Source organism: Sander lucioperca, chromosome 24 (genome assembly GCF_008315115.2).
Source record: "Sander lucioperca isolate FBNREF2018 chromosome 24, SLUC_FBN_1.2, whole genome shotgun sequence".
Taxonomy (NCBI): domain Eukaryota; kingdom Metazoa; phylum Chordata; class Actinopteri; order Perciformes; family Percidae; genus Sander; species Sander lucioperca.
The window spans coordinates 12489177-12507772 of NC_050196.1; the positions used below are offsets into that span (position 1 = coordinate 12489177).

General features: G+C 44.4%; 1 protein-coding gene across 3 annotated transcripts; it reads left to right on the forward strand.

Annotated features, from left to right (window-relative positions):
• The first annotated feature begins 1741 nt into the window (after window positions 1-1741).
• Window positions 1742-18212, forward strand: rp1l1a (rp1 like 1a). 3 transcript variants are annotated; one of them, XM_035998802.1, is made up of 10 exons: window positions 4517-4874; window positions 6593-6845; window positions 7490-7882; window positions 7990-8254; window positions 8380-10632; window positions 10681-13139; window positions 13662-14048; window positions 14199-14774; window positions 14857-16068; window positions 17186-18212. In XM_035998802.1, exons 2-10 carry the CDS (start codon window positions 6612-6614, stop codon window positions 17627-17629), a joined length of 8223 nt encoding a protein of 2740 aa, XP_035854695.1. In that variant the 5' UTR covers window positions 4517-4874; window positions 6593-6611; the 3' UTR covers window positions 17630-18212. The 3 variants fall into 3 exon arrangements, with proteins under 3 accessions (XP_035854694.1, XP_035854695.1, XP_035854693.1); XM_035998801.1 differs by lacking the exon at window positions 4517-4874 and adding an exon at window positions 1742-1920 and having other exon boundaries at window positions 8380-13139; XM_035998800.1 differs by having other exon boundaries at window positions 8380-13139.
• Window positions 18213-18596: the final 384 nt, after the last annotated feature.

Sequence of the window (18596 nt, forward strand, 5' to 3'; positions counted from 1 at the left end):
CTGTTTAGGTTATTACTTTAATATTTACTTTCATATTATATTATTTCTACATATTTTTGTATTTTATTTGATTACGTACTGTGATGACTGAATATCTGTAAACTATTTTTATTTTTTTGTTTAAAAAAAAAAAATTTTAAAAAAAGGATTCAATATTCTTTGTTGCAAGAACCTTTATTTTTAGGTTTCTGTCATATGACTAAATGTAAAAGGAAATTAACAGTATCATACTATATTTAATTAACTCATTAGTCACAAAATATTCTGAAATAGTCCTAATCACATTTATTCGCTTGAGTTGACAGCTGACAGCTGACACCTGTTGTTTCCGAGGTTTAATGGCGACTGTTCTGGTTGACAGCTCATTAGAATGTGATTGACAGAGGCTGCTGAAGGTAGAGAGAGCAGTAGGTTGGTGTCACCTCAGACACACTGTTATTGTTTTTGTCACTGAGGTTATTACCGGAGCCAGTAACTAGTCTGTCATGTAACGTGTAGGTTTATCAGTCCAGGACTACAGATGGCTCAGGCAGGGCTAATCCTCTTTGTCCCACTCCTCCTCTTCTTCTTCTTCTCCCCCGTCGTCCTCCTCCTCCTTTCTTCTCTTCTCTCTTCTTCTGTCTCTATTCTCCTCATTATATGGCTTTTTAAGAAATAAATCGGGGGAGAGAGGTTTTTCTGATGTAGAAATAACTAAATGAGATTATGTCAAGATAGCCATAACAGCGATATACCATTTCCGGTCATGCCTTTTAAAAAAATAAAAGTTGTATTAGTTGAATATCCCCCAAGCGTGATGTTGTTGTTGTTTGTATCGCTTTTGAAAAAAAATGGTTGTGTAGGCCTATTTATCGCATTAGTAAAGTGAATGTTATTTTAAAACAGATAAAATATAGTTTTTTGTTCCACATACAAACAGTAGTTTATGGAAATGCATCATGTCATCATGTGGAATGATAACTCTGCTAAATGTCAGGTAATTTAATTATAATATGACAGACCCAGACAGCTCTCTACTCTACCCAATCTTCGGATCAAATGTTTGGACTTTTTGCATGGAAAAGATGGAGATATATTCCACTAGGGTTTTGTTATAGAATATAGATTCAGATTTCAGTAGGAACAGTGCTCTTTCCGCATTTTGGAAACAGAAATCTTAGAACTTTTTTTTTGGAACACGTAATAGCCTAATGAAAGCTTTTTTTGGACATTGGGCAATTTACATCTGGTTTAAAGATGAATGGGGTCCCATTATTTGAAATTTCACACATTAAATTATTTTAAGACCATCTTCATTTTAATGTCTGATTTGGTTAATCTGATGTTATTGTATTAGAATAAGATAATGCCACATCCATAGGCCTACTTTAAAGTGGCATCAATCCCTCATGCAGTTTGTTTAATGATTGATTTTGTAAATTATTTGAAATCCCTTAAGTACTATAGTATAATATAGGCTACAGCCTAATGAGAACCAACACAACATGATTACGGTAATGTCTAAGTATTTAGACTTATATTTTAACTGAGAGCTGCTCAACATGACTTTACGATGGTGTTAATGATTACTCAAATGATGTCTAATTTTTTGGCGGTTTGTAAATAGCATACTATGCTCTAATGTTTCCGTTACAAACTAAAATTCACGGGCGCGACGCAATGACGATTTGAAAGTCAAAAATCAGTGTACTTCCGGTCTTTAAAGTGCTGACTTGACACATGTCTGAACATGCGCCTCGTGTCTAGGATCTCCGAGGATAAGTGAACGCGCAGCGCTACTCTGGCCGATGTGGGTGACGGAGCTGACCACTGCTGCTCGTGACTTCACCTGACTTTAATATCTGAAATCTAAATGTGTTCTTCTGGATCTATAATCGGCCATTGATCTTCTAACATCGCTGTCGGTATGCGTCCATAAAGGTAAGAGTAATCTCATTCTTTTCCCTAAAACTCCTGTTGCCTAACAAACAACATGCACCTTTAAACTCTTATAGATCTGGGCTATAAGATCTGGAATAGGTGCAAGTTGTTTATGCTCATTTTATAACTCGCTTCGTGTGTGTGTGTGTGTGTGTGTGTGCATTTGGTCTCACTCTTCTGTAGCAGACAGGCCCCTAGGGGGTTGGGGTGTGTGTGTGTGTGTGTGTGTGTGTGTGTGTGTGTGTGTGTGCGTGTGTGCGCGCAAGTGTGAGAGAGAGGAAGACAGAAAAAGACAGAGTTTGGGAGGAGGCAAGCCAAATAAATATACATATTATTAACATACAGTATGTTTGTTTGTGTAATCCAGTTGTGAGGATAAGGTGAGTCACACACATGCGCACGCACACACACACACACACACACACACACAGACACACCTGCTTATTGGATGAGAAACAGAGAGCAGGAGGGATTGAGCAGGTACAAAGAGGAGTTAGTGCACCTCCTAAAGTAGGCCAAACATTGATCTCTCCTTTGCTTTTTTTCTTCCTTTGTCCTGCTAGCTGAACCAATTCCACTTCAGCACTGACAATAGTTCACTTACTTTTTGGTCTGTCTTTGTATGTTGAATGTTGCGTAATAACAACAAGACAGAAGTGATTTCCTTGATTTATCCTCAAGGAATACTCATGAGCACCAAGAGTTTTCCAGAGATCAGCTGCCTGATGCTTACCTTTGACGCCTGGCTCCTGTCAGCACAGGACCTACTCATCCCTGACTTCCTGTCTACCCAGAATTCTCTGAGGCCCACCTACTCTTTCTCGCTCTCTCATTAAAGCTGTGAAGCAGATACAGGTTGACGAAGTGAGGGGTTATATAAATCTGAATTATGCAAGGATGTTTATATCCTAAATAATAATACAAATACTAGACTGTTATTTAAAACTGCCCTTGGTGTTCTCAAAAGCATAACAAGATTTTATTGTAGCCTATGGTATATATATTTTATTTTAGATTTGTTAAAGCTGCAATGAATGAACAGCTCAAGGGGCATTGCTCTGATCGAATTAGAAAAGTTTGAAGGACTTTCATGGCATTTTTCTGTAAAATAGTCCTTTAATGTGTTGCTTTTAAAAGAAAAAGTTTTTTTCAACCTGAGGCTTAGTTTGTAGGTTTACTTGAAAGAAATAAAACCTTGGGAAATTATTTTTTTTAGTAATTTTAAATTTAGGTTTGCAGAATCTAAAGCAAAAAAAAAATCTTGCATAATCCAGCTTTCGACATATAAGGCACGTGAACTATGTGCTTATTTTAAATGTATTTTGACTTCTAATATCAAATAATGAAACAGAGTTCATTACTGCAGTTACAGTTCAAGTTCTGTACTCAAAGCCGCTCTAATAATATTTTTATAACAATAGACCAAATGCCTACTTTTATGTGAAACCACAGAGATTTAGCACCAAACTCTGCAGTTCCCCTCAGTTTCACGGGGAGTTTGAGCAGCTCATTGTTTTGGTTTTAAGGCCCCCAACTTTATTGTATGGTTTACTCTCACCGCTCTTATCAGCATCGTGTCCAGACTCAGCTGTTCTCAAAGAAATTATGAAAACCCCACTACCTGCATGGCAGCAAACAGCAGCAGACCGAATTAGCAAGTAGCTGGTGAACATAGCGGAGCATTTAGCAGCTAAAGAGCTCGCTAGCTGGGGATGCTTCCTATCTTGAGGCACTTTCCTTCTTCCCTACTGTCCACAAGTTACATTACACAACATCTATACAGAAATAACTTAAACTTTACACCCAAACATAGCTCTTTGTTATATAACGTATGTTCATTCAAACGGGATCGAAGCGGTAAACTAAATAGGGACAAGTGAAAACATAAAGTCAAAATCAATTCTAAATGGTTCTTACTCGTAGTAATGGTGTTTTGTTGGTTGTGATGGCCGAAGCCTCCAATAATAATAACTGTTTTCCTCGACGCAGTTCAATAGGAGCAGTTAGTGTTTTCAGTGATTTCTAAACAGGAGGCACCCTGCTGTCTGACAGATTGTCTGTAATTACAATCCTCTTCGACTACAGCTGTGTGTGTGTATGTGTGTGTGTGTGTGTGTGTGTGTGTGTGTGTGTGTGTGTGAGTGAGAGAGGAAGACATAGAAAAAGACAGAGAACAAGATAAAGAGAGAAAGAGGGAGCAATATGTGCTGAGAGAAGATCCCTGATTTTAGAGTAAAAACTCTGACACCCAATCACACATACAGACTACAAACAGACCACTGGAGGCCACACCACCTAGGCACAGAAGAAGCGTAAAGTTGAGATGAAAATTCAATCCCTAAAAATGATAAAAATGCAAGTGGTTATTATTTGACAGTCAACTGTTTTCTTTCTTTCCACTCCCCTCACTAATATAACTCAAACTGTAGGCACCTTTCAGTTACACGCAAGTCTACCAAATGATCACTAAATAAATACTTTTTGCATCCATCTGATGCTAAGGTTTGACTAAAAGAAACCATCAAAGTTACAAATTAGTGCGACGTACAAAAGAACATCACTTGTCTTGGCCTCACCGTGGCAACCCCCTCCTTTCCCCCCCACACACACAGGTTCTTAAGCAGGCTTTTCTTTCTATCCTTAGCCTCCCCCCCCCCCTCCTCCCATCTCCTGTCTTCTCCTCTCTCTTCATTTCTCCTCCCTCTATCCGCCTCCTCACCCCCTCCGTGCACCGACTGCTACTTTACCCTGAGAGCTGTGGAACCGAGGGGTCTGCTGGGCATCTTAGTGCATGACTAAAGCTGCAGAAGTAGCCGCCACACACACACACACACACACACACACACACACACACACACAATTAAACACTTAGTGCTAATTCCTGGTCTGACTCAGCACGGACTGATTCCCCCTCCAGCTTTTTCTCATCTCTTTGGATCATGTTTCCTGAATATGTGAGTAGTGTACCTAATATACAGTATAGTTGCTAAAGTGAATGAATTGTGGTCAAATTAGTGATATAAGTTGTTCTTAAGTTCTTATGTAAGGATTTAAAAAGTCTTAAATTGGTGAATAGTGGTAAAAATGGTTCTTTAGTTGACGTTAAGGTTTTAAAGATGGGTCTGTAGTTAACGTATAGTGACAATGGCTTAGTGGTAAAGTAATCTGTGGCGATATTATCTGCTAAGAATAGTTCTACAGTTGATATATAGTGGCTCTAGTTATCTTAAAAAGTTTCTAACTTGTTGATGTTATGCTCAAAGGGCTAGTGCTAGAGCTATGTGGCTCATGATAAATGTCTTGTTAAAATGTTTTGTCAGTGTGCTATCAAGGGTGTTTTGTGTCATTTATTGTCTTTCAAATCATGTCAACAAGAAGTAAACTGGGCAACTAATACTGTCATTGAATGCAACTATTCTTTAAATGTATGTTTTCCGACATGTATTCAGGCCCCCAACCATTGGAAATGATTTAAAGTGTCACCTTGGAAACAAATGATTTGTAGCCATGGCTCATTTAAAATTCTTGTGTGGATGTTGTGATATTTTTGGAACAAAGTTGTTAAGAGACACAGAGCTGGAGAGGGATTAGGAAGCAGCGAGTCACGTCAGGTGTCTGCAGCTAAGAGCTGTGATTTGGCCCCGCAGTCTAACCTCATGGGACTTAAAAGCCTGCTAAGCCTGCTGATAACATTCACCTTTTTCATAGGTTATAAAAAGTCATCACAGTTAACAGTCATGACATTATTATCACTTTATTGAAAATAAGAAGCGAAGCAAGTGTTACTGTGCGCTGATCGCTGTAATCTCCTGTCCTGATTCAGGCTACACCTGTTCATATTGCAGTCGTTTATTATTATTGCTGCTCATATCAGGATATATGATTTGTTGGGTTTTTCGAAACCCATGTAAACCAAATAGAAAAGTTAACAAAAGTATCCCTCTGTCAGTCATTATTTATATTTATACATATTGTGAGCTTATAAAACAAAATTAAACCGTATAAATTACGTACTGTACATTATGCAAGCTGTTTTTACGTGCGTTCCAAATAGGATTTCTCAATGCGTGCTAGGCTGCTCCACTAAATATAGCAGGCTTTGGGAAGCTATATCTTTAACATGTAAAGCCTGTATATATATATATATATATATATATGTATATGTGGATGTAGCTGCATTTGATATAACATTATGTGACTATTTTCTGTTGAAATTGATGCCAATCCATTGGTCTTTTGTCCCAAATGATTTTGATAGAACAAAAATTGTAGGGAATCTTTAGGGAATCTGGGCATTTTTTTAAGACAGGTCAGTTATTAAATGCAGAAAAACAACAATTTTAAGTTCATGAGGCAACAAACTACCTGGCAGCTTACTGGTTTGATTTGGATGACTTTGTACAAAATGCTTGTATCCTGTGGAGCCAAATGACATACAGTATGTAACATTCTTATATGCCAGGTAGTCCTGTTAGTGGATGTCCTGTCCTAAATCCTCAGTCAAACAAACACCCTGATTAGGAGTTGTGATCTTGTGATTGGGAACAGAAGGCTACATAACACATCAATAAAATGAAAAATGCATCTCTTGAAAACGATGATAGATTACACTTTTTTTTGCTATTCAATAACTTCTTTATATTCTGTGTTGACGTTTGTGTCTATACCTCAGGTGTGTGTGAGATTGCAGCATGTACTCGGTCGAGGCAGGGATGTGGGACCCCCAGCCCCCGTCTAAACATGCCTCGTCCATCTCCCCGCGACCCCCCTCCAATTTACGCCCTGCCCATGTGATCGCAGCCCCCCCAGCCAAGAGGATCACCTTCTACAAAAGCGGCGACAGACAGTTCGGGGGCGTCAAGATGGCCATCCAAAAGCGCAGCTTCAAATGTTTCGATGCCCTGCTGGACGACCTTTCCCAAAAGGTTAGTGGGACAGGTATCAGAGCTGTGATGTAAAGATTTCTTTTGAAGCTGACTGTGTAGATGCCCCTGTACCGCACTTTAATCTTTTCAACTTGGCAACCGAAAGAACGAGATCCAGGGTACAAGCGGCCGAAATGGGTTTCCTCAGGAGGGTGGCTGGCGTCTCCCTTAGAGATAGGGTGAGAAGCTCAGTCATCCGTGAGGAGCTCGGAGTAGAGCCGCTGCTCCTTCGCGTCGAAAGGAGCCAGTTGAGGTGGTTCGGGCATCTGGTAAGGATGCCCCCTGGGCGCCTCCCTAGGGAGGTTTTCCAGGCACGTCCAGCTGGGAGGAGGCCTCGGGGAAGACCCAGGACTAGGTGGAGGGATTATATCTCCAACCTGGCCTGGGAACGCCTCGGGATCCCCCAGTCAGAGCTGGTTAATGTGGCTCGGGAAAGGGAAGTTTGGGGTCCCCTGCTGGAGCTGCTACCCCCGCGACCCGTTACCGGATAAGCGGAAGAAGATGGATGGATGGATGGAACTTGGCAACCGCATTAGCTCTACTTCGTTAAATGTTCACCTGCTGAATGAAATTTTATCTGAAGACACACTTGCAACAGATTTGTACCATATACAGTACATGTGCATATGTGTGTCCACATATAGGTGCCCTTGCCATTTGGCGTGCGGACTGTGACCACTCCCCGCGGCATCCATGCCATCAAACACCTGGAGCAGCTCCAGGACGGTGGCTGCTACCTCTGCTCTGACCGGCGCCAGGCTAAGCCAGTCAACATGGAGCTGGCCGGCAAACGCCCGACCATCTGGTACCATCACAGCCGGAGGCCCCAGCAGCCCGAATCCTCATCCACAACACCGCCCGGCCATCAGTCTAACAGGCAGCGGCGGATCCTGCTGGTGAAGAACAGCGAGCCGGGGATGAGGAGGAGCGTGGTGCTGAGCAGGAGGTCAACCAGGAGCCTGAAGTCCTTTCTTGATGAGGTGTCAGAGGTGATGCAGTTTCATGTCCGCAAGCTCTACACTGCTGAGGGACGAAGGGTAAGAATTAGCTCGCTTCTGAATGTTTGGTCATGGTTTAGAGTGTGTTTTTATTGCAGATGACAGCTTTTGTACTGGAAACTGACATTGTCTGATATTTTTCCCAGATTGACAGCGTACAAAACCTGATGACTTGTCCTGGTACGTTGGTGTGCGTTGGCCGGGAAGCCTTCAGCCCACTGTTGGTAAACTTCATCAGGAAGAGCTCAGAGGAAAAACTGCCTGGTCTGGGCAGCAGGGGCCCTGCTCTTGGCCCCAGGACTCCTGGAAATGGGGCCAGATCTCCTGCTACTCAAGGAGCAAGATCCCCACCTCGTGGAGCTCAGTCCAGAGCCAGCGAATACAGCGAAGGGCATGAAAGCAGGAAAAATGGTAAGTTGTTAGGGTGAATCCCCGAAACACAAACCAGAAATTTCAACAACAGATCTAAAGTAGTTTAAAGAGTAAGATAAAGTGAAATACTGGTTGCATTTACATTCCCTTTTCTCTCTCCTCAGTTAACTTTGGTCTGGAAACCAAAAAAAGCATAATCCATCCTCGTTCAGATTCCTCAAACCGCTCCACCCGTTTCTCCTTGTCTTCAGAGAAGTCATTCAGCAATGGTGTCAGCGCCTACTCCCAGGCCAGACCAGCTATTATGAACGATGACATTGAAAAGCGTGTCCTGGTCAATAAAGACGGCAGCCTGTCAGTTGAGATGAGGGTGCGTTTCCGACTACACAATGACGAGACCCTGCAGTGGTCTACACAAGTCAAAAAATCCCCATCTCTGACTAATGAATGTTGCCCCCTGAGCCAGGCCCAGCCCCATTACCTGCAGCAGGGCCAATCAGAGAGCTGCTCTGATTCCACATCCTTTGACCCAGAGGGTGTGGATTATTCTAACCAACCTGTGCAGCATGTATTGGAGGGGAACCAATGCCCCTGCTGTTACCAGAGACAGGAACAGCAATACGACTTATGGGAAAACCCAGCACACAGCCAAAAACAGCATCCTGTCCCTCCTCCACATCCACCCAGCCACGCCCACACTCTGTTGAGACATACACACTCTTCTAGCTCTTCCTCGTCATGTAATTCCAGGAGGGTGGTGCGCTGTCGAGCACGAGTCACGAACTGCGGAGCAGGTTCAAAGCAGAGCCAACTGGTCCAGGAGGAGATGTTTATGACGGAGCAGGTCGAGCGCAGAGTAGAGCTGGAGCAAGATGGAGATACCCAAGTCGAGGTGTGCAGGATGAGCCAATGCTGCAGCCGCAGTGAAGTAGTTGCCATTGACAGCAACCTACGACCACTTAGCAGGAAGTCAGCAGAGGATGAGCTAATGATGGAGGAAGAAGGGGAGCGTCCGCTGTCTGCAATCAGTAGCTCCTCACATATCCTTCAATCACTGCAAGAGGACCAGGATGATGACCTGCCACCCAGCGCCTCACAATGCTGTCATAGCAATGAACCATCTCCTTCCCCAACTTCCCAGACTCACCTGAGCGACAAACCAACAAGCAGTGTCGCGGCTGTTTATGTCCACTCTACAGAACACGAGACGCAAGAGGAAGACAGAGGAAGCAGAGCAGTATCTGTAGCCTCTTCCTGTCACTGTGGAGCAGCCACCCCACATTCAACAGCTGAAGCAGAGGAGATGGATCGAGCTCCCAGCTCCAAGTCCAAACCGAGCAGAGCCTCAAGCAGGTCCAGCAAAGTCCGGATCCCAAACTCAGAAGAAGAGGGGGCTGCAGATGATGAGGATGAAGATGTAAAGAGGGTTGTTAGTGGCTTGTCTGGTCATACAGGATGTTCTCTGCAGTCAAGGGGATCCAGTGTATGTCCCAATTGTGGCGGATGCAAACGTGGGGTCAACTCAGAATCCAATAGCAGAGCATCACAGAGGTCCCAGCATTCCCACCGAGCCTCTCCAAAGCAGGCGTCACCTCTTTCCAGCCAAGAGAATGCAAATAATGGCAGTGATGATGATGATGGCTCAGAAGGTTCAGATGGGTCCACAAAATCCAACAAGACCAACCTCACCAACAATGGCCGCTGCTCTGCAATATCAAACATCCTGGAGGACAGAGCATCTAGTGCCATGTCCAATCCTGATGAAGCAGGAAAAGAGGAAGAAAGGGCTCTGAGTGCCACCTCAGCCACAAGCCACAGGTCCAATAGATCACACAAGTCTGGCTATAATGGCAGCCCTTGTGGTATAGCACAAAAAGAGGAGGAGAGAAGCCCTAGTGCCATGTCGGCTCAGTCCAACATGTCTGCCAAGTCCAGCAAGTCACACAAGTCCAACTGCAGCTGCACCGCTGACGCTCCGGACATAAAGACAACAGAGGATGCAGAAGAAGAGAACAATGAAGAAAGAGCACTTAGCTCCTTGTCAGCCAAATCTGGTGCCTCGGCGGAGACCAGTGCTTCAGTCAAGAAAGGAACTAAGGTTGCCTCACCAACTGACAATACAGCTGTGGAGGAGAATGACACAAACAAAAGAACTCCCAGTGCCCTATCTGATAAGCCTGGCGAGGCAGAAAGACCAGATAGTGTCATGTCTGCTAAATCAGCTAAATCTAATGTGTCAGCAAAGTCCGGCACATCTCACAGGTCTACTTGCAGTCACTATGCATCTCGAGCTGATGGACCCGTTATCAAAGCAATAGAACAGGAAGAAGAAATGGAGTCAGAGGAGAGAGCAGCGAGTGCCATGTCAGACAAATCAAATCTTTCTGCCAAGTCTAATAAATCCCATAAGTCCATCAAAGCTGCAGAAACGTCACTTTCTCCTGGAGAAAATGAAGAAGATGGAGAAGATGGAGAAGATGGAGAAGAAAGGGCAGCGAGTCAAGTGTCAGGCAGATTAGTCAAATCTAACACGTCTAACTCTAATGACAATGAAACCGCTGCATCTCCAAGCTCCAAGGAAAAAGAAAATGAGCTGGGAGAAGATGAACAGCAGAGGCCTGAAAGTGTAATATCTGCTAAATCAGCTTCTTCTGCAAAGTCTCACCGCACAAATTGTGACACAAGTTCAAGAGTGGCTTCTCCAGCCAAAGACACAGCAAAGACAGAGGTAGACGGCATGGAGGACAGAACCCCCAGCGCCATGTCTAGTAAATCACACACCTCTGCAAAGTCCTCCAAGTCCCAGAAGTCAAATCAAACCACAGCATCTCCAAATCCAAATGAAGATGCTATGCCTTCTATTGAGATAAATGGAAAAGAGGAGCATAATGAAAATCGAGAGCGGGTGGCCAGTGCCATGTCTGTCAAGTCAAAATCTTCGATGAGGTCCCGTACTTCTCACAAGTCTAGCAAGAATCTCAAACTGGTGTCACCAAGTCCAAATGTTGTCACCTTTCAAACACCAGAGGGGGTTGATGAAGATGGAAATGAGACAACAGAGAGAGCACAAAGTGCTGCTTCTGCTAAATCAGGGAAATCTAATGTTTCGACTTTATCGCGTAAGTCTCATCATAAGAGAACAGCTGATGTTGCTGTTATTGAAACAGCAGATGCAGATGAAAACGTGGAAGACAATTCAACAAAAAGTAAATCTCACGGACAAACGCTCTCACCCAGGAGGTCGTGTTCCCCACTGACCCACTCACCCAAAGCTGCATCCCCCAGCAGATCTGGCAAATCAAAATGTGGCTGTGGAGCAGCTTCAGCACTTGAAAAGTCAAAGGAAGAAAAAGAGGGGGAGAAAAAGGAAAATCCTGAGGAACTTAAAAATGAGGAGGCTTCTGAGCGGGCCGCCAGCATCCTGTCGTCCTCAAGCAGAAGGCAGAGGAGAGAATCAGGAGGCACTGAGCAACCACTGAGTCGAAACTCATCAGGCTCAGTCTCTCTTGGGTTGCCAGAAGACCAGGAAATAGCCGACTCAGACAGTGGCAAGTCCTGTGTTTCTTTTCACACAAATACTGGGGAAAAGGACAGAGTGAAGACAGTTACTCCCCATGCCCCCAAAAGCTCAGAACAGTCCGCTTTGAAGGAAGAAAGGGGGGGAACGGGGTCCATCATGTCTCAAATGTCCAACAGTAAAAGCACTCACAATCATCCAGCAGTTGATATCCCTACTATTAAAACAACAGGGGGGAGCAGGGATAAAGGTGAAGAAGGTGGGGAGCAAACAACAGAGAGAGGAGCCAGTGCATTGTCAGCCAAAAGCAGCAGGTCTCACAAGTCTTCTTGTAGCTGTGGCGTCAAAGCACCTCGAATGCTTGACAGTAAGCCAAAGCAACACACTAGTGCCAGCCCAACCAAAGCAGGAAATGACCTTGAAACAGCAAGTTTGAAGTCAGCTTCGACGACAAAAGCTAGCAAAATGGACGCCAATGACAACAGGACATCATCTGCAATGTCAGCAGCAAGTGCTAAAGCTCGGAGCAAATCCCCTGCAAATGCTAGCGCTGAAAATGCCAATGTAGCTGGAGATTCAGGAGATAATCACACTGCAACTCAGGCCATCAGTAGACCAGCTAGTAAGGCCGAAGGGGAAGAAGATATCGCAGACAATAAGGCGGCGAGTGTCCAATCCAAGAGTCCCCATAGCCTCAGGCCTGATTCGGCAGCTTCAGCTCACTCAGGCTCAAAAATGAAAGCATCAAAGGAGATTAAATCCAATTCCAGACCAAGCAGCAAAGTGGAGACATCTAGTGGGAGCACTCTGCATCACTCTATGTCTGCTGCTGACATGCTGAAGAAAACCATGGCTGCTGCTGCTGCTGTACGTCCAAACAGCCAACAGTCGAAGGCCAGTAAAACCAGTGACAAGTCCAGGAGTAAAAAGTCTCAGAGGAGCAGGAACCAGACGGATCACGAGGAACTGGAACTGTCACCTGCCTGTCTGCCTAACGCTTCCCCCAATGAGGTTGTCAGTGACTGGCTGCGGAACATTCCCGCTAACAGCTGCATGCTCGCACTTGGTGATGGGCTGAATGAGGAGGAGCAGGAGAAGGTGGAGGAAGAGAAACCTGGAGAAGAGGAAGCAAAGGAGGAGGGAAGTCCAGAAGTGGGGAAAGTGGAAGACAAGGAGGAGGATGTTGAGGCTGACGAGGAAGAACAGAAAGAGGAGGAGGCTGAATGTGATGCAGCAGAGGAGGAGAAGAGTTCAGATCCAGCTCCAGTTGGTGGTGATGCAGTGGGGACTCGCCCAAAAACTCTGTTGTCAAGCAGTGACGCTCTGCCCAAGAGTTGGCATTCTTCAGTTGCAGTGATGAAAGTTCTTCTGAGCTCCTCTCCGGGTCGATGTCAGAGCATGCCTGAGGTAAGCCAATGACTTTATGTAACTGATTCGTTGTGTATGTGATTGTATAACATGGAATAAGCACAAAAAGCAATTAAGGTTCAGACTTAATTTCTTCAGTTCTCTTCATTTGTTGCTTCATTTCTGAGTCTTTAAGATGAAACTGTTAAGGCTGCATCTAACAGCTATTTGCAATATGTTTAATGTGCATTTTATCAAATAATCAATCCGTTTAGTCATAAAATGTCTTTTTGTCAAAGCAATAATCTAAAACCAAAAAAATATTGAAATTACCATTGTATAACAGGGAAAAGCAGCAAATCTTCCATTTTGGAAGCTGGAACAGAGAATGTTTGACATTTTTGTTGTATTTGAATAATTTTAGAAGCCTAAAGAGGTAATTCAGAAAGGGAAAAGCTTAGTAAGAGAAACAGCTTAAAATGAATAGACTCTTGTACAGTTTTTTAAGAATCCCTAATTTACCAGGATATACAATCGATTGTATGAATGTACATAATCCGTCTTCTCTGCTGTCATCTGTAGGTGTCTCCAGTTTATGGTCGTAGACTGAGCACATCAGCCAGGGGGTTTCTGGACTGTTTGGCCCAGCTCCAGCTCATTGAGCCTAAAGTGACCCCTGGCTTTGACCAACAGAAGGACCACAACCAGCAGTATGAGGACATTATGGCCATCCTTCAGTCTCTCTGGCTCACTTCACCCAGGGACATTGAAACCAAGGAGGGCAAGGACGTTGGCACAGAGCAGGTGACTCCACCGAGGTCCTCATCTGGGGTGGGAATGAGCAGTGGCTCTGGCGGATCAGGGAAGGAGAATGGAACTCAAGGTGGAGATGAAACAAATCAAAACAAAACAAAAGAGTCCTCTTTACATGAGGAGGAGGAGGGGGGAGCGGAGAAGGTTGGAGAAGAGGCAGAGGAAGGAAATGCAGAGGCAGAACACAAGAAAACTGAGGCAGAACCAGAGGAGACAGACATTGTAGAAGAGGAAGAGGAAGGAAATGCAGAGGCAGAGCTCAAGGAAACTGAGGCAGAACCAGAGGAGACAGACGTTGTAGAAGAGGAAGAGGAAGGAAATGCAGAGGCAGAACTCAAGGAAACTGAGGCAGAACCAGAGGAGACAGACGTTGCAGAGGAAGAGGTACAGAGTGAAGAACAAAGTCCAAGTCTGGACAGCCCAAAAGCCACTGAGAATCCCTCGTCATCGGACAAGAGCTCTGCCAACGACAGCTCCAAATCCCCCACCGATAACGAACACGAGACGGCGGAGGACTCAGGCAGCTCAGGCACGCCCCCGACTGTCCTGCGAGCACCATTGTCAAAACGACTATCCCAAGACCCTGATCCGGTGTGGGTCCTGCACCTTCTGAAGAAACTGGAGAAACAGTTCATGGACCACTACATTGACGCCATGGCGGAGTTCAAAGTTCGTTGGGACCTGGACGACAGCCTCATGTTGGACACCATGATCGGCGAGCTGAGGGAAGAGGTGAGCAGACGCATCCAGAGCAGCATCCAGCGCGAGGTGAGGAAGATTCAGAGTCGCGCCGGCAGAGGGGGGAAGTTGCCCCGGCCGCCGCAAAGTGCGAACCTCTCCAGGGAGTCCACCGTAACAGAGAAGAGGCGTCAAATATTGAAGGTAATGTCACCAAATCCTCTTTACAACATACAAGATGCTGCTGCTTCAAAGGCAGAAAGATAATGTTTGATTTATGTTTCAGGTCATGAAGAACCAGTCAGTAAAAACCGCTGATTGCCTGAGCGATGGAGAGATGACGGCTGAGTTCAGCGACCAGCGAAGCGATGACGAGTTCTGCCCCTGCGACGCTTGTGTTCGCAAGAAAATGGCTGCCCGGCCTCTCAAAGCTAACCCGCTTGCAGCCGAAGCACCAGTGATGATGGAGTTTGACCTCCTTAAGATTCTGCAGCTGAAGAAAACCCCATCGCCTGTGCCTGCAGTTGTGTCGCAATCTGCAGAGGTGGAAGGTGATAGCGAGGTAGCAGACGAGGAGGGGAGGAATTTAGAGGTAGTGCAGGAGGAAGAAGAGGAGGAGGAAACTAAAGAGGATATTAAAGCTGATGTTGTTTTAGAGGAGACGATCCCAGAGGAAGATGAGGAAATAGGGAAAGAAGAAGAAGATGGGGGTGAGGCAGGAGATGATGAGGAGGAAGAAGCTGAAAAGGAGGAAAGTATTGCAGGTGTTGAGGATCAGGAAGAGAAAGAAACAGGTGGTGAGGAAACTGGGGAAGAGGAGACATCAGGAAACGGAGTGGAAGAGGAAGAGGCAGAATGCCAATGCCAGTGTGCCAGAAATGAGGAGGAGAGCGACAAAGCAGAAGAGGGAGAGGAGGAAACAGCAGGAGAGGCTGCTGAGGAAACCAGCGACAACGCAGCTGAGGATGAGACAGGAGATGATGAAGAGAGAGCAGGGGAGGAAGAGGGGGAGAACGCAGAGGATGAAGAGGAGCCAGGGGGCAATGACGGAGAGACAGCAACCGAGAAAGAGGAGGAGGAGAGTGACAAGGAGACGGTAAAAGAGGCAACAGCGGGTGAAGGAGAGACCACTGAAAATGTCGAGGGTGAGGAGGAGGAAGCCGAGGTGGAAGAGTGTGAGGTGTCTGAATTTAAGGAAGAAGATGAAGAAAAGGAAGGAGAAGAAGAAGGAAAGGAAGGAGAAGAAGAAGAAGAAGTAAAGGAAGAAGTGACAGGCAAGGAAAGCGGAGAAGATGAGGATTCTGGGGAAACGGAGGATGACAGTGCTGCAAAAAATGAAGAATCCACGCCGCTGGAGGAGTTTGTGGAGGGTAACGTCAGCGCTTCGGCAGAAGGGGATGATGCTGCCGGAGAGGGGGAGTCACATGAAGACGAAAAGGAAGGAGAGAGTGAAGAGCCAGCAGACGAGGCATCGGAGGAGGAAAGAACCTCATCAAAGGTAGGATGAATTAAATGCAAAATAAATGTATTCAATTAGAAAAGTATTACCCAAACTGTCAGTTTTCTAGCTCAATTTTCACCTTTTGTTCTTGCCATAGTATAGCACACACATCGTTTTCCACGAGCACTTTAGTTAAACCCCTTTCTTTAACCCCCTTATTAGCATTTCAACGCATAAAGCAGATGTAATCAGATATAGCGACATTAAAGAAAGAACAAAAATTCCATCTGTGAAGCATTTGTATCTGGTGTATAGACAGATAATGAATAATTGATACTATAACACCGTATATATGGATATTAAATACATTTTATATATTTCTTTATTAACCAAAAACCCTAAACCCTCTGGTCCAAAAAGACCTTTTACCATAGACATGGCGAAAGAGACAGTTTTAAGTCAGTAGATACATACATGTATTTTGAGCGTCACAACCCCTGCAAGATGACTCGTTTCACTATCAGAATTTTATACATTCGGTCCGATAACATTCAAAAAGTCTAGAAGAGCCGCACAATTAAACCATTTAATCCCCATTCAAGTTAGTGGAGTGCTGAACCGAAAATAGCCGGCTCAGCAGCGCCGATCATTCAGGTATTTTTTTTTGGCTCCGTGATGGCTTCATGCGCCACTTGACTTCTTATTATACATCCACGTCTGCTTAACGACGCAACAACAATTTTTTGGTCTTTTAATTCTTTTAAAGTCAGTTGGATCACATAAGTGTTCCTGAACTGACATTCTAGTTATGAGTACCAAATTGAGCACCACCCATTTTTAAACCCTGAGTACCTGAACATGGACACCGAGTTCAAGTCTACTGCACTTTATAAAAGGAATCTGACCTACTGCAGCCACTAATTCTAACCCTGTGGGAAAAGATAAGCTCGCTATCCAATTAGATGCACTGAACAAATCTGTTTCGTTCCGCAGCAACACAGCGCTTCCACCGATGGACGACTACTGTTATTGTCAGTCTTTGCATTGCAGTCTACTTTTGCTGTACAACAAACATGTAGCTGTAATTATTAACACTTAGCTGCCTTAGTACTACCTAGTTTAGTTAATTACAACTACACAGAGTTAATGTCTTGTTATCTTGTTTGTCCCTCAGGGCCAGGGGGTGACTGTGACCGAGGGAGAGGAGGCCGACGCCGAAGAATCGGACACCGACAGCAAACGTCCAAGCAACACCAGCGTGGCGGAATCAGGGCGTGAGGGGGCCGGAGCCACAGAAGACGAGGAGGGGAGAGAGGGTGGAGAAGATGGAGATGAGGCGGATGATGCTGTTGAAGAATTCAAACCAGAGGAAGAGGAGGAGGAGGATGGAGAGGTGGACAAAAGGGAGAACGGTGCTCTCTTCCATCAGTTCACCAGGACCTCTGTGGAGTCCCAGCCCGGCTCTTTGGAGGACATTGGCACAGAGTCACCCCATAACCTTGTCAGCTCCATAGAAGTGCCCAAAAGGGCTGCTTGTGTATGTGGCCAGAGGAGGAGCCGCTCGCCGGGCAGGGTCAAACGGTCCAAACCCAAAGAGTGTGACGTTGAATTGAATTGACTTTTAACTCACACGGAAACCAAACTTATGGTCACAGACTCCCATAAACCCTTGCTCTGTCAGTGACTCCATGGATAGAGTTATGTAGGTAAAAACAAAAAAAACTGCAAACAGAAACTTGAACACTTGAAGCACTTTATCACTCCAGATCCGATGTAGAATATTGAAACTTGAAACCACCATATTATCCTATTTAATTATATGAATTATATTTGTATATTTTGTAAGTTAACTGGATGTACGAAGGGATATGTTTATTTCTGTACGTGTCTGAATAAGGTATATTTTTGAAATATTTTTGACACCCCTGGGTGTATGATGTAAACTTGATTTTTTGTGTAGTGGACTACAGGTTTAATGATTTATTGAATCATATAGCCATTAATATACCAAGTACCTCAGAGATATCTGATCTATTTATTGCCTGTTTCAATAGTGTGACAGACCCAGTGTATTGATACTTGGTTCGTGAATCAGTTTAATTCTTTGTCTATTTTTTTGGGCTCATCTTATTAAGTCTGTATTCTCAGGGGTTTGGGAGGTAATCTCCAAGATATTACATAACTAGCTGCTTAAATCTGTAGTCTGTAAAAAAAAAAAAAAAAAGCCCTCTGTTTTAATCTTATAACCTTCTGTGATGTAAACGGATTACCTTAAAGGAATAGTTTGACATTTTGGGAAAATGTTTTGCTGAGAGTTAGACGAGAGGATCAATACCACTCGTGTCTGTATGCTAAATATGAAGCTAAAGCCAAGAGACGACAGTTAGCTTAGCTTAGCACAAAGACAGGGAGCAGGGGGAAGCAGCTAACCTGGTGCTTGAGCTATACTTTTAATTTCTTTTTGGATTACTGTCCATTTAAAAAATGACTGATTTTATTCAGAATCACAAACAGTATTTCAGTAGCTTTAATGTATATGATTTGAATTTTTGACATTCATAATGTGTTTCCCTTTAAACATGCTA

Coding starts and splice junctions, on each gene's coding strand:
- rp1l1a (XM_035998801.1), top strand. CDS start 6,612: ATGTACTCGGTCGAGGCAGGGATGTGGGACCCCCAGCCCCCGTCTAAA. Junction 7,883..7,989: donor ACACTGCTGAGGGACGAAGG/GTAAGAATTAGC, acceptor TATTTTTCCCAG/ATTGACAGCGTACAAAACCT. Junction 14,049..14,198: donor CGGAGAAGGTTGGAGAAGAG/GCAGAGGAAGGA, acceptor GTTGTAGAAGAG/GAAGAGGAAGGAAATGCAGA.